At 39.1% G+C, this 12,336-nt stretch overlaps 1 protein-coding gene across 1 annotated transcript in view; it reads right to left on the bottom strand.

Moving 5' to 3' along the window:
* LOC103729442 (POU domain, class 6, transcription factor 2) overlaps positions 1–12,030 on the bottom strand; it is a 140,159-nt gene extending 128,129 nt beyond the window's left edge. The window contains exons 1-3 of the mRNA XM_008827513.1: positions 11,913–12,030; positions 9,187–9,278; positions 5,958–6,186 (exon numbers count right to left, since the gene is read on the bottom strand). Coding sequence (XP_008825735.1) covers positions 5,958–6,186; positions 9,187–9,278; positions 11,913–12,030 — 439 coding nt within the window. The remainder of the gene's footprint in view (positions 1–5,957; positions 6,187–9,186; positions 9,279–11,912) is intronic.
* Positions 12,031–12,336: the final 306 nt, after the last annotated feature.

The raw sequence follows: 12,336 nt of genomic DNA, 5'->3' as shown, positions 1-12,336 counted from the left end.
ATGCTGTGGTTAGGGTATAGCTTGTTTCTCAAAGTTTTATGGAGATTTGATCTCTCTATGGTAGTGTTGGAGTGGTATAAGGTTAAGAGATGTGCTTAGTGGGAGGTAATCAGATGGTGGGGCATCATCCTCAGAAGGAATTAATGCTGATCTTGCAGTGTGAGTTAGTTCTTATGAGAATGGGTTGTTAAAAAGTGAGGCTGCCTCATGTACTTTGTTCTTTCTACACATACCTGGTTCCTTTTCTCTTTCTCTGTCTTATGATGTAGCCAGAAGGCCCTCACCAGAGGTCAAACCTACAGGGTCACCCAATTTCAAACTTTGTCTCCAAAATCTCCAAAACTGTGAGTTAAAGAAACCTATTTATCAAGTACCCAGCACCAGAAATCCTGTTATAGCCATATAAAGCAGACTAATTCAGGAGAAAAGCAAGGCAGGATTCCTGCCAGACAGAACAGGAAAAATCATCCTTGACCTGATTTTTTTTTTTTTTTTTAACTTTCCTTGAACCTAATTGCTTTTCCATGTTCAGGTTAAGCCGGTACTCTCTAATGCATTTTTGGTCATTAATTTAAATGTTTTGCTTGACTTAACTGGAATGTTCACACTTAGATATAAATCTCCTACATAGCACATTTATATTCTCCATTTATGTTTTCCACAGTGATTAGTAGGTCATTCTGGACTGTGCGGTGAGAACAAGTCGCTAACTTGAATCATGCACCCAGCGCTAGGCCTTCTGCCCTGTTCCATTGCCTTTAGCTGCAATTGTCACTGATATCAATACTGCTTAGGCTTACATGCACAGTTTCTGCCCAAGTTTAGGAAAAGCAGAAGATGTAACTTATTTGTATGAGCTTCATAATGGATATTTTATTTTGCCATGTCAGCTAATAAATTCGTTTCCTTCCTAGAACAACTTCACACCATTTTTAGTACAGTATCTGTTCTACAAACACATCAAATGGAAGATAGTGACTTTGAAAGAAGTTTTTAAGGATGTGACAGGACACCGTTAGTAATTTTCTGTGTTTGACATCATTGGTCATTGCTAGTTTCATTTCACAGTTGTAGGTTTGATGACACTCACATGGAGCAGAAGCCTTGTGAACACGGCACAAAAGACCCAGGAATGGAGGGACCCAGGATGGGTGATGGTGGAAGGTAACTGGAAAGGAAAAGAAGTACTCAGAGGGAAGACAAGAAAGGGTACAATCTTCATCTGTTTGTGCAGCATGGTGAGAAGAAGGCTGTTTCTAGGTCTTATCTAAAAACCAAACAGAGTGTTTTGGGGCTTGAATCCTAGTCAGAGTGTCTAGGCAGTTCTGAGTGCAGAGCATGTCTCATCCTCAGTTCCTGCCCAAAGGAGGCCCACTGACGTCTGTAGCTCTCAGTGATTGGCTAACAAAGTCTGCTATACCTGTTGCTCCCTCAAATGAGAGAGGTCTAGCACATTCCCTCAGCATACTTGCTCAGGTTCCATATGATATAACCCCACATTGAATAAGAATAGATTCCTCAACAAGCATTGCTCCATCTCCAGTTTGGCTGGTAAACCTCTATAGTCCAAAATAAGAAATTCCATCCCAATAGGCAGTTTCTATCTTGGACAAATCTAAATTTTTAATAAATGCCAAGATAAGGCTATAGATACAATGGAGCAGAGGAAAATTCCTGATAATTACGTGAGTTGGAAAGATGCATACACTCAGTGAAGACAACATGTACCATGGGTGAATCTAAATATAATAAGGAAGTGGCCCGAAGGGGGCAGGAGAAGATGGAGATGGGTTCTTAGCCATTCTGGGCATGGGGGATGAACACCTGCCTGCTGCAGACAGGAGGATGGCTCACCTTGGATCCTCTAAGGTTCAGTTCTCATTCTAGATGGAATGAGGCTAGCCCTACAGGGCTGTCCTAGATCCTGGGTAACATTCGACTCCTTCCACTTAGGACTATCTTTATAATAATACACAGGCAGTGATGAGACTGGGGTGAATCTCTTCTTTGCAAGGAAAAATATGAAGAGAAAAGAAACAAAACTTGTAGGTCATACAGATGGATCTCTTACTGGGCCCAGTGCAAAGCTTTGCCTGAAAAAGTCTTAGGTCAAAAGGCTTCAATAATGCTCTTATTAAGCAGGGGAATCCCTCTTGGTCCTGTGGACATGAATGTCCTAACAGAAAGAAAATCATCTCCAATAAGTTGCCCCTTTGGCTGGCACCCTTATCTGGGGCAGCAGTGTTCACAGGGCACTGCTTAGTCACATGGCATGCTCAGAGGTTGACAGGGGAGCTTGATGTCAATATTAGGAGATACTATGGGTTGAATGCTTGTGTTCCCCCAAATTTGTGGTAAAACTTAATTCCCCGAGGTGATGGTATTAAGAAGCAGGGCCTGAGAGAAGTGTTAGATCACGATACTAGTGTCTTTATAAAAGGAAATCCAAAGAGCTCCCTCTGCCAGTGAGGTCTCAGAGCAGAGACAAGCATCTGGGAACCCCATAATGAGCCCCACTAGAACTGAACATGTTGGTTCCTTGATCTTGGACTTCTGAAATAGCCCCCAGAACTATGAGAAAAAGTCTACTGTTCATAAGCCACCAAGGGTATGGTATTTTGGTTATAACAGCCCAAACAGATGAAGACAGAGGGAGTTGTAAAATGAATTTTGAAAAAGCTCTCTAGACTCTTAGTTCTGAAACTTGACTGTATACAGGAGTCACTTTGGGATCCTTGAAAAAGTGCAGATTCTGTTCAAGGGGTCTACCTGGAGCCCGAGGATCTGTGTTTTCAACATGTTTCCAGAGTGCTGTCTGAAACCATGTTCCAAAGAGGAGAGTATGACCAGATAGACACCTGCTGTCTGAACTTAGGAGGCCTGTTATCAGTGTAGAATCAGTTCATCCGTGCTTGTTAAAATGCACGTGCGCACACAACCTCTGGGTTCTGGGAGCTATCCTATGTTACTTAATACTAGTGTAAATGAATAAGCTCTCAATTTCATTAATAAAAAGAAACACATTTGAAAACTTATCCCTGAGTTCTAAGCCATTAGGAAGCGGATACTGGCAAATTGGTTTTCGTCTTAGCAAATTTTGAGCTTCTGAATTAGAAGAATGGGAAGACAGGAGGATTGAATAGGGAAGTTAGAAGGTCCTCAGATACAATTCCTATTGGTCAAGATGTTTCATGGATTAAAAGCTTAATACTTCACAATAATGAAAAAGATAGCTGTCTGGGACCAAGCATGGCATACAGGAGCAAAAACTTAATTCGGACTAAGCGTGTTACACTTAAATGTCTCCTCTTCTCTTTATTACTCAAATCACTGGGGAAGGTGGGATATCTATTATAGATGAACACCTTGCTAACCATTTAAGACTCTGAACACGTTGTGCTGAAGTTACTGTGATTATTGTATGAGGAACAGGCGATGAGAGGGGAAGCAGTCTTCCCCCTTCTACCCTGGCTGTTGGCTATATAAATGTATATATGGATTCCTTCTAAGATATTAGTTCATTTGCAAGAGTATTGCTCTTGAGAGAGGGCATGAGCTAAGGATGTCTAGGACTGTCTCAGTCTCAGAGAAGAACAGGATCCTTAAAGATGATTTTTCTTGCCAGTCAGCCATTTACTCTGCCCATGTGATGTGACCTTCTCCCATATAATCTATGAAGTTGCACTGGACATAAGCACTGCATAGGGATCATCACAGGCTGCTGGTGGATTGACCGCAAGGAGATGATTGACGCTGCTCTCAGAGGGTAGACATTAATAATTGTCACCTTAGAGATTTGAACCTTCCTAATTATCACCTTTATTCCCCCTTGAACATCTCACAGAACAACTAGCTCTTACTGATTTTCCTGGAACTTTCAGATTTTAACACTGGAAATACTGTGTCCTGGGACACATCATGGTGGTCAGCAAACCAGGGTGGTTTACTTTTTGGTTAGTGAGGTCTGAGTGTTGAAGAAATCATGAGAGAGGATATTGTAAGGACAGAAAAGTCCAAGGAAACTGAAATCAGAACTTTCCTTATTTTATGGTGCTTGGGACATTAAAGAAGATGTTGGGAGAAAGGTTCCAACGTTAAGACAAATTAGAAAGCTTCTCCTAGCGGATGACTTACAGCTGGGAGGTGTTTCATTGTAACTGTCTCATCATCTCTTCTCCAACATCACTGAAATTTTAAAGATGAAGACAAAGGAAAAAATGTTTGTTTACACTATGTCTCAGACACAAGCTTTGTTGAGAACTCAAATACATTTCTGAAGGTGATGCTGATTGTAGCAATTTGTCAAAAGGATCAACGGGTAAAAAGAGTTAATATTTTTCCTGCCCCTCATTACCCAGGCCACAATACACAGAAGTCAAATTCTAAACTCAAAGCTCATACTTCAACTTAACATTAAAAACAAAATTAAGAAGGTCTTGCTGTTCACTAATTCAATCCAGTTAAGACCATCACAATTTTGAAACTCCATAGTAACAGGCACTAAAATCCTAACACCAAACTGTAACAAAAATATAAGAAGACTTTCTTTTTTTAACTCTGACTTTGGTGTCCATCTTAACCAAGCAGAATTAATTCATGGACTAGGAGCTCTGTACACTGATGTTTATTTATAATATTCAATATAACCATAAGCACACATATTCCAAATGGAAGGCTGCATTTTGATAATGCCCACATCTTCATTAAGATTTCATCATCCACCTACATTAAGAAGCCTGGCCCTAGATTCTGTTGCTTCCTCTTTCACCTTGTGTATCTCTGCTCTATTTGCTTAATCTTGAGTTCCTGGCTTCCCAGGCACTCAAATTTGAAACAAGCAAAGTTCATGCATTAGTGTATCCTGGGCATACATGATTTATGAATGGCAGGTTTCTTGGCACAATTTAATGGTATACGAGAGACTTTGTTTAAAACATTAAAATGAAAGTTCAAAAGTAGCAACAATGAGTAAGATAACAGAACAAAAGGACCGTGAAGAGGTCCAGAGTTCACCAGTTTTTACTTTTCAGTCTGTGAACTGACGTCCTAACCAACTTTTAATAAATTTAATAAGCAATTTAGTAAAGCATATGGAGGCCTGACATTTGGCCAATTTAAAGTGTTCAAACTTGTTATTCTGATGACTTACCCAGCCAAACCTTTATTCTGTAAAATAGAAGACGCTAGCATTATACAAATAAAGAATTAAACTTCTTTGAAGATTCCACAGTAGTTCTCTCCTCAGCAAAAATCTACTCTTATTTAGACCATTTTTCGCCATAATTATTCTTCCACTGATGGAGTCTTTGACAATCAACCAGTGTCAGTATCATCAAATGTTTTAAAGAGAAGTTAAAACTTTCAAAATCTCGAGAGAGAAACTTTTTCTGGGTAAAATAAGTTTAATTTCTACCAGAACCCAGTGGTAACACAAATACTCACCATCCAAGTACTTTTCTCCTTACAAAATTTGAGTTCAACAAATGTAATCTGTGTTTAATACTATAGCTAAAACCAACTTAGTAGCAAAATTAATCGTTAGATTAATTTTTCCAGATAATGCCTTGTATTTGAAGTGTCCAAACCACTTTGCATACAAACAAGTAACTTCTAACTGTTCTTTTCACCTGGAAAAATTGAAGAACTTGTGAGATTATAACTTGTGTCTCCCAATAACACAAGGACTTTACATTTAAGTGATAACATGTCCTGCCACGATTTCTCCCAATTGCTTCTAGAGGACCTAAAAGGCTTCAGTGCCCACAACAGGAAATGAGGATTGATAAAGCTTGGAATTTAAGCAAGCTCAGAGTTTACAGAAATTGGAAAGGTTACTTCCTGCGAGGTCTTTCAGATGCTTTCTGGTAGAAGCACCTCTAAATCACACACCCCATTCTAAGTACCTTTTTATCCATTTCGTGGTAGACCACCCACAATCCCAGAACCCAGCGCGTTACCTTGTAGGTTTTGCAACGGCAGGGTCATAATGCCTCCAGCTGCAGCTGCTGCTACCAGTCCTTGGATGTTGGTGAGATTTGCTGTGGGCAGTGTGAGGACCAGGCCTTGCTGACCACCTAGCTGTCCGGCCATGTTGAAGGGGATGAGGATGGGCTGGTTGAGGGGTGGGGGGCCGCCCGGCATCACCCCTGCCACAGCGGAGGCTAACTGCTGTGCGGTCAGAAGAGGCTGCAATACAATAACAGAAACTTATTTCACTCCGCAGTGGAAGGGGGCATAGGCTTTCAAAGCATAATCCTATCAGTGTGTCAGGATCAGAAAGTTCCTGAAGAAACAGCTCTCCCAGAAGAGGAAAGGTTAGAGGACTCACAAAAACAAAACAAAACAAAAAACAAAAACATTTGAAAGAGCATTTCACTTATTTCTTTGGAAAACTTGAATTGATTTACAGATTATTTCTGAGGTGCTCAAATATCTTTAAAAGAATTATCTTATCTTTACATATTATAAGTGTAATTGAATTTTCATTTACTCCTAACCCTCATATATTTGAATTGCTCAGTTAATTTGTTCTATTGGTCACAGAAAAAAATTCACTGAGATTGGTGGGATTTTTTTTTTTTTGGTTCAAAAATAGAAACAAAATGCTATTTTCAAGTGTTAAATTAACAACAATATGGTAACAGATTTCTTTGATGTTAGGAAGTCTGTAGTACCACCATTATGCATGCCTGTGGCTGGAGGGCACACACTCCAACATAATTCTTTTGGAACGCAATTTGAAAACGCATGCATATCAAAAACAGAAAATATATTCTTCCCCTTTTGACTCAGAATATACCCTAAGATATAGCTTGGAGATAGAATTCAAACAGAGAAAAAAATAAATGTATGAAAATATGCATTGCATTTTAAAATGCACCAGTGTTGAAAAATAGTTTGGTACAGGGCTAAGCTTAATGAAACACTGGTACGTCACCAGTAGGGATCATTCGGATGACTTTTTAGGAAAGTACAAAATGTTCCTGATATGAAAATAAACTGGCCAACTTTTAAGTAAAAAGGTGATTACTGTTAAAAATCACAAAATTATATATGTATGTCTATGTACATGAAGATCTAAAAGGAAATATAGAAAACATTAATTTTTTATATTTTAAGATAAAATATTAAAAATGCTTCTTATTTCTTTAACACTCTTTACCCAGTTAAAAAGTTATCAAAACACATGTATGACCACTCTTGATACAATAGTCATGGCTTGCTTGAGTGCTGGTTGGGGTCCTTAGGTGCTGACCTACTAAAGATTTCTGTTCTGGATAGATACTTGATCTTCAAGTTCTTAATCCAGAACTTTGATGCACCCCTGCGAGAGCGTGAAACATCCCACACTTGCTTTTCCTCTACTGGAATCAATACAAAACTCTTATTAAGGAGGGTTCTTTCCACTTTCTTTTTCAATGTAGAATGACTCTAAAAAGGAAAAGGTATTTCAATATAGGCATGGCACAAAGTCCAGGACATAGTCACCGGGCACTATTGCAAAGGGGCAGTTATCCAAACAGTGATATGCAGAGAAACTCGCTGGAAGCCCCATTTCTAGAGCATAAAGAAATCAAGTTTAATACCAGGTGCAATGTACCAGAATCTGTCTTTTACTTCTTTCTGTAATATAAGGAAGAGATTCAGAGACCTGGGGTTGCTGCATCTGAGAAATGAGGGCAAGGGTGAACACATTCTTTGGGCATCCCTCTAGAGTCCCCTGCAGATTCCTTCAGGGAAAACTCTGGAGAGGCACCCTGGCTCCTAAAATCCTAGTTGTAGCCTACTGTTCATGGACCTAGATCCTAAAGAATTTGTACACTTTGTTGAATTCAACAAATAACTTTGTTACTCCTTTTGAAAAATGCAAAGTCACTCTAAAAACCAAAATGAGTAGACTTTGGCAAATAATAATAATAATAATAATAATAAATAATAATAGTAACCCAGCCCTCAGGTTCCTGGTGTGATCACTGTTAGTCTATGATGCCAAGAGGAAAGAAGACCTATGGTAGCTTTCAGATTGTATACAGATTGTATACAGGACTCTGAGGTTAACCTACAGAATTTTAAAAGTTGGATTCTGGGCTTAAAGCAGGGTATTCCCTCTCCAGTTCACAAAGCCACCATTCCTCCCTGACTTGAGTCTGTATTCTACTCACTTAACTTGGAGGCATTAGTGCATGTTGGGACTGGTATACTTTCAGGCACATCTATCTATGCACACATTCAGACACACATAAACATTTGTACACAATGAGGTAACAAGAGTGACATTCTAAGGGTATGACACAGGAAAGCCAATGACTGATGTTCTGTTAGTTCTCTCAGCTTTGGTAGATGTCTCTCAATAGGCATTTTCCCCAGGGAATGTCTTTAGATATGGAGTTGTCTGGGATATGAGATGGGTGATGGGATCTGAGGACATTGGGAGATTTCATGGTGATTGGAACGAAAGTCAAGATGAGTTCAAGCTTTATGCCGGGGCAAGCCTCCTTGTGCTGAAAGTGATTAATTTCCAGAAACAACAATGACAGCAAAGGAAGAGAAAGGTCCCAATATTTCTCTCCATAAAAGCGAGATGAACTCTGAAAGTTTCGTACTAGATGGCAGAGGTTAAAGAAAGCCCAGCCTTTTATAATTGTGTTCTACATCTCCATATAACCCACGCCAGGCTGCAAAAAACAAATATTGGACTTTAAAAAATAATGAATGTATTTCTTTATTAATGCAGGAGCTATGTGTGATGTACAGTATTGTCAAACCCAATAAGCTGAACTTGCATTAAAATTGCATTAACTTTTTTATATTAAATCACATCTTGTATTTCAAAAAATGGCTATAGTAAGGTTGAAATAACTTAATTTCCTTCACACTCTAGTCATTAAAGTTTTACTTTCAAGAAAACTACATGATACCCAACAGTACAGATGTAGTGGGTTTTAAGGAAAAATGTTTCCACATGATTAAAACCAACCTTTCCTTTAGGAAGAGACTTTTGCACACGCATATTTTCTTGATAGTATTTAATAAATAATGTAGTCATACAGCTTCCCGTACAAAAATTTATCACCATCTTTGCTCTGTTGGAGTTAATTGGATTTAACTCATTATTATTTATTTGGTTATTTATATGGTAAAGCCATCCAAATGCAGCACAATGGAAAGTACTTGAGAGATACTGACCTGTGGCCCAACTGGAAAAGGGGGGTGGGTCTGACTGGCCTGGTGTTGGTCAGGAGTTCCTGGGTCTGACAGTGCTGTGTTTCCTCTGGCCCCTAAAATTCAAAGGAAAAAAAGTTCACTCAATATTAAGTCCAGCTTGGGAACTGCACATGGCCTTATTTCGCTATGGTGCCACAGGACATTAAGGAATAGATGATATGTAAGAGTGATTTATCAGTCTCTCCTGTGGGCAAATCACCTGTCAATTGAAAAAATTATGCAAGAGGACATTCAAGATGGACGAAGTCATGAGGAATAAGTGGAGAGAGCAGGGAATGCTATGCTGTCATACACCCAAAGACTTTCAGTCCATCGGTTTGTGAGGCATACCCTGCTTCACTGTGTGGGTGAAATTGCATCTTCTATTCACAGGTAATAGCTAAACTAATTGTCCAAAGCCAAAGTATGATCTCAGGCATGACCATGTCCATTCATGTTGTCCCCTAGAGCTTATTTCTCTCTTCCCTTCAATCTCTTACGCTGTCTCTCCAGACAAGCTTTGGACTGTATCTTATGAGTGTTCTTTCCTAAACAGCCTTTTTCAATGGAATTTGAAGTATAGTGTTTCCGTGGGCACCATGCCCTAAAAGGAATATGGGTCTTCTTAATCAGGTGTTCTGAGTGCTGATCAAAAGAGGAAACATATTGCCATCATGTCACAGAGCCCCACTATGCTAGGCATTGAACACATTTAACTCCTGCCCCGAGATGCTGGTAGATTGCTAAGCACCTCAACAGCATATCTCTAAAGGCCTTTTGGTCTGTGCATTCATGTGCTTTGCTTCAGGACAAACTGTACAGGCTGAGATAAATAGGTGAATAAAATCCAACAGAACTGGTGGCCATTTTTGAGGGTTCCAAGTTAGCAGCTTTCATTTTCTGGGTGCTTTCTAACAGGGGGGCTTAAAATCCAGTTCCTTAACAAGATCCACTTTCCTGATGTTTGCCCCATGAATAACAAGTGGAAGACAGTTCAGACTCTTTTTACTGGCATGCTGTGGACCATCAAGGAAAAAGGATATGGTTCTGTCACACTTATAAATTTTAAAGATGGTATTATTGGCTCATTTAAAACAAATTATTCTATATAGTCTCCAAAGGGACAGACGTATAAATAATGGAAAAGTGGAAAAATACTTCAGCACATTAAGCCACAAATAAAATTGACGGCTACATATTATTCAATTGACTTCTATCTCCACAGTGATGTGTCAATCATAACAACATTTTATAATAGGATTAAGCAATAAATGTGCAAAGCCATTATGCAGAAATCTGAAAATCTGATTAATTTGTAATATTTTTTGGTGCAGAGAGTCAGGAACGGACACTGCTTGGGGAATACTTACAAGCATTCTATTGAAATTTCTAAATTGATTTGGAGCAAACCAATAAAAAACACAGACTTGCTGACATTTTATAAAGTGAATTCTGTCAAAATATGTTTGGCATTTTAATGATCACTGTCATTTAATAACAAGGGTAAGATGACCCATCAGAAGATGCCAGCAACCTCATATATGCAAAAGACCTTTCTCCTGAATTTTTTATATGTGATTTATTTATGATGCTCAAAGAGCAGGGCATTTTAAGGTAGGCAGTGCCTTACACAATGTAAAACTCATGGTCTCTATTCAGCCCCAACTGATGGTTAGATTTGGTAAATTTGCAAATGACTGAACATTCACTGTTTAGAAAAATGTGAATGCTTCCTCAAGCTTATTGGGTCTGGATTTTTATACCAGATTGAGAAAAGACAGTTTTACAATGCACAGAAGCATGGAAAAGCCCTTTTAAACAATTAAGTATATCTCTTAATTTAAAACATTTCTGTACTGAGACAGGCCCCTCTGTGTCATATTCTCCTGTGTGCAGAGTCCCCTTCTCACCATTCCATCGTACTGCCCAGGGCTGGTCCCGCCCAGGCACTGTGCCAACAAGGGTGTAGGTTTGTTCTCTACAACTTCACTCAGATTACATTTACTTCTGTTTGTTTATTTATTTATTATTTATTTATTTATTTATTTATTTATTTATTTATTTATATTTCTGCTCTGAGGCCCTAACTGCTGCTCAGCAGCTTGTTCTGAGGATGGCTATTCTCAAAAAACATGTTGAATGCAGTCTGGGGCAATTCCACACAATTTCATGTGTAAAATGAAGTCTTTCACAGGCTCTAGAGGAGATTATGTATGCTTTCCTGCCTGGATCAAAAAGTAATGTTTCTTCTTAATGCACATCTCCATTTTCCCCAAACACGTGTATCACGTTTAACCTTGTAGGACCATAAACTAATCTTTCTGGTTGGAAGGCAGCTCCTGTATGGGGGCCCTGTCAGATCCAGAGGGGAGACCAGCACTCAGAATGAATAAATGACATTGGCTAAAGGTTTCAGAAATTTGAAGCAACATTGTATGCTAGCAGGGAATTTGAGGTTAGGTATTTCCATGGGCACAGACATGAAAACATAAATTTTATGGGTTGAGCAGGTTTCTCTTGATCAGGAGCTTAGGAAACAAGTTTCCAAGTTAGGAAACATTGGAGAACAAAAGTTCCAGGACCGTCCTCTACACCAGACCTATAGTGAATGGCTTGTGCTTTAAAATTTTTGTTTTGTATTTTTATTAGCAAATATTAACTGTACAAAATAATGGGTTTCATAACACTTTCCTAGATGCATGGGATACTTTGATCATATCCACCAACCCCATTTCCTTTTCTTGTACCCCTCCTCTTGTGCTCTCCTTCCTCCTTCCTAATAGTATCCCTTTGACTGTGAACTCTGCAGGCCACGGACTGCTGCATGTCCGTCACTGCAGAAAGGCACTCCATTCATACTTTGTGACTATTCAGTCAATTCAAACAAGAGGATTGGTTTAGGAGAGATGTTGATATCCACTTGATTACTTACTATTGCTTAACATAAGTCTTGGAAATATTTTTGAATTATTAACTTACTGACAAATCCTCAATTCCAACTTATATAATACTCAGCTTGGACCTGGAATGTGCCTTAGGTCCCGTGACACCATGGGGAGGTGTCAGAACCTCTGGGTAGGCGCTTCATAGAAAGAAGCTGAACCACTGTGGGCATGCCCTTGAAGGGTATAT

Source organism: Nannospalax galili, unplaced genomic scaffold, assembly GCF_000622305.1.
Source record: "Nannospalax galili isolate Female #2095 unplaced genomic scaffold, S.galili_v1.0 scaffold1833, whole genome shotgun sequence".
NCBI lineage: Eukaryota > Metazoa > Chordata > Mammalia > Rodentia > Spalacidae > Nannospalax > Nannospalax galili.
This window is presented reverse-complemented; position numbering and strand designations above follow the sequence as displayed.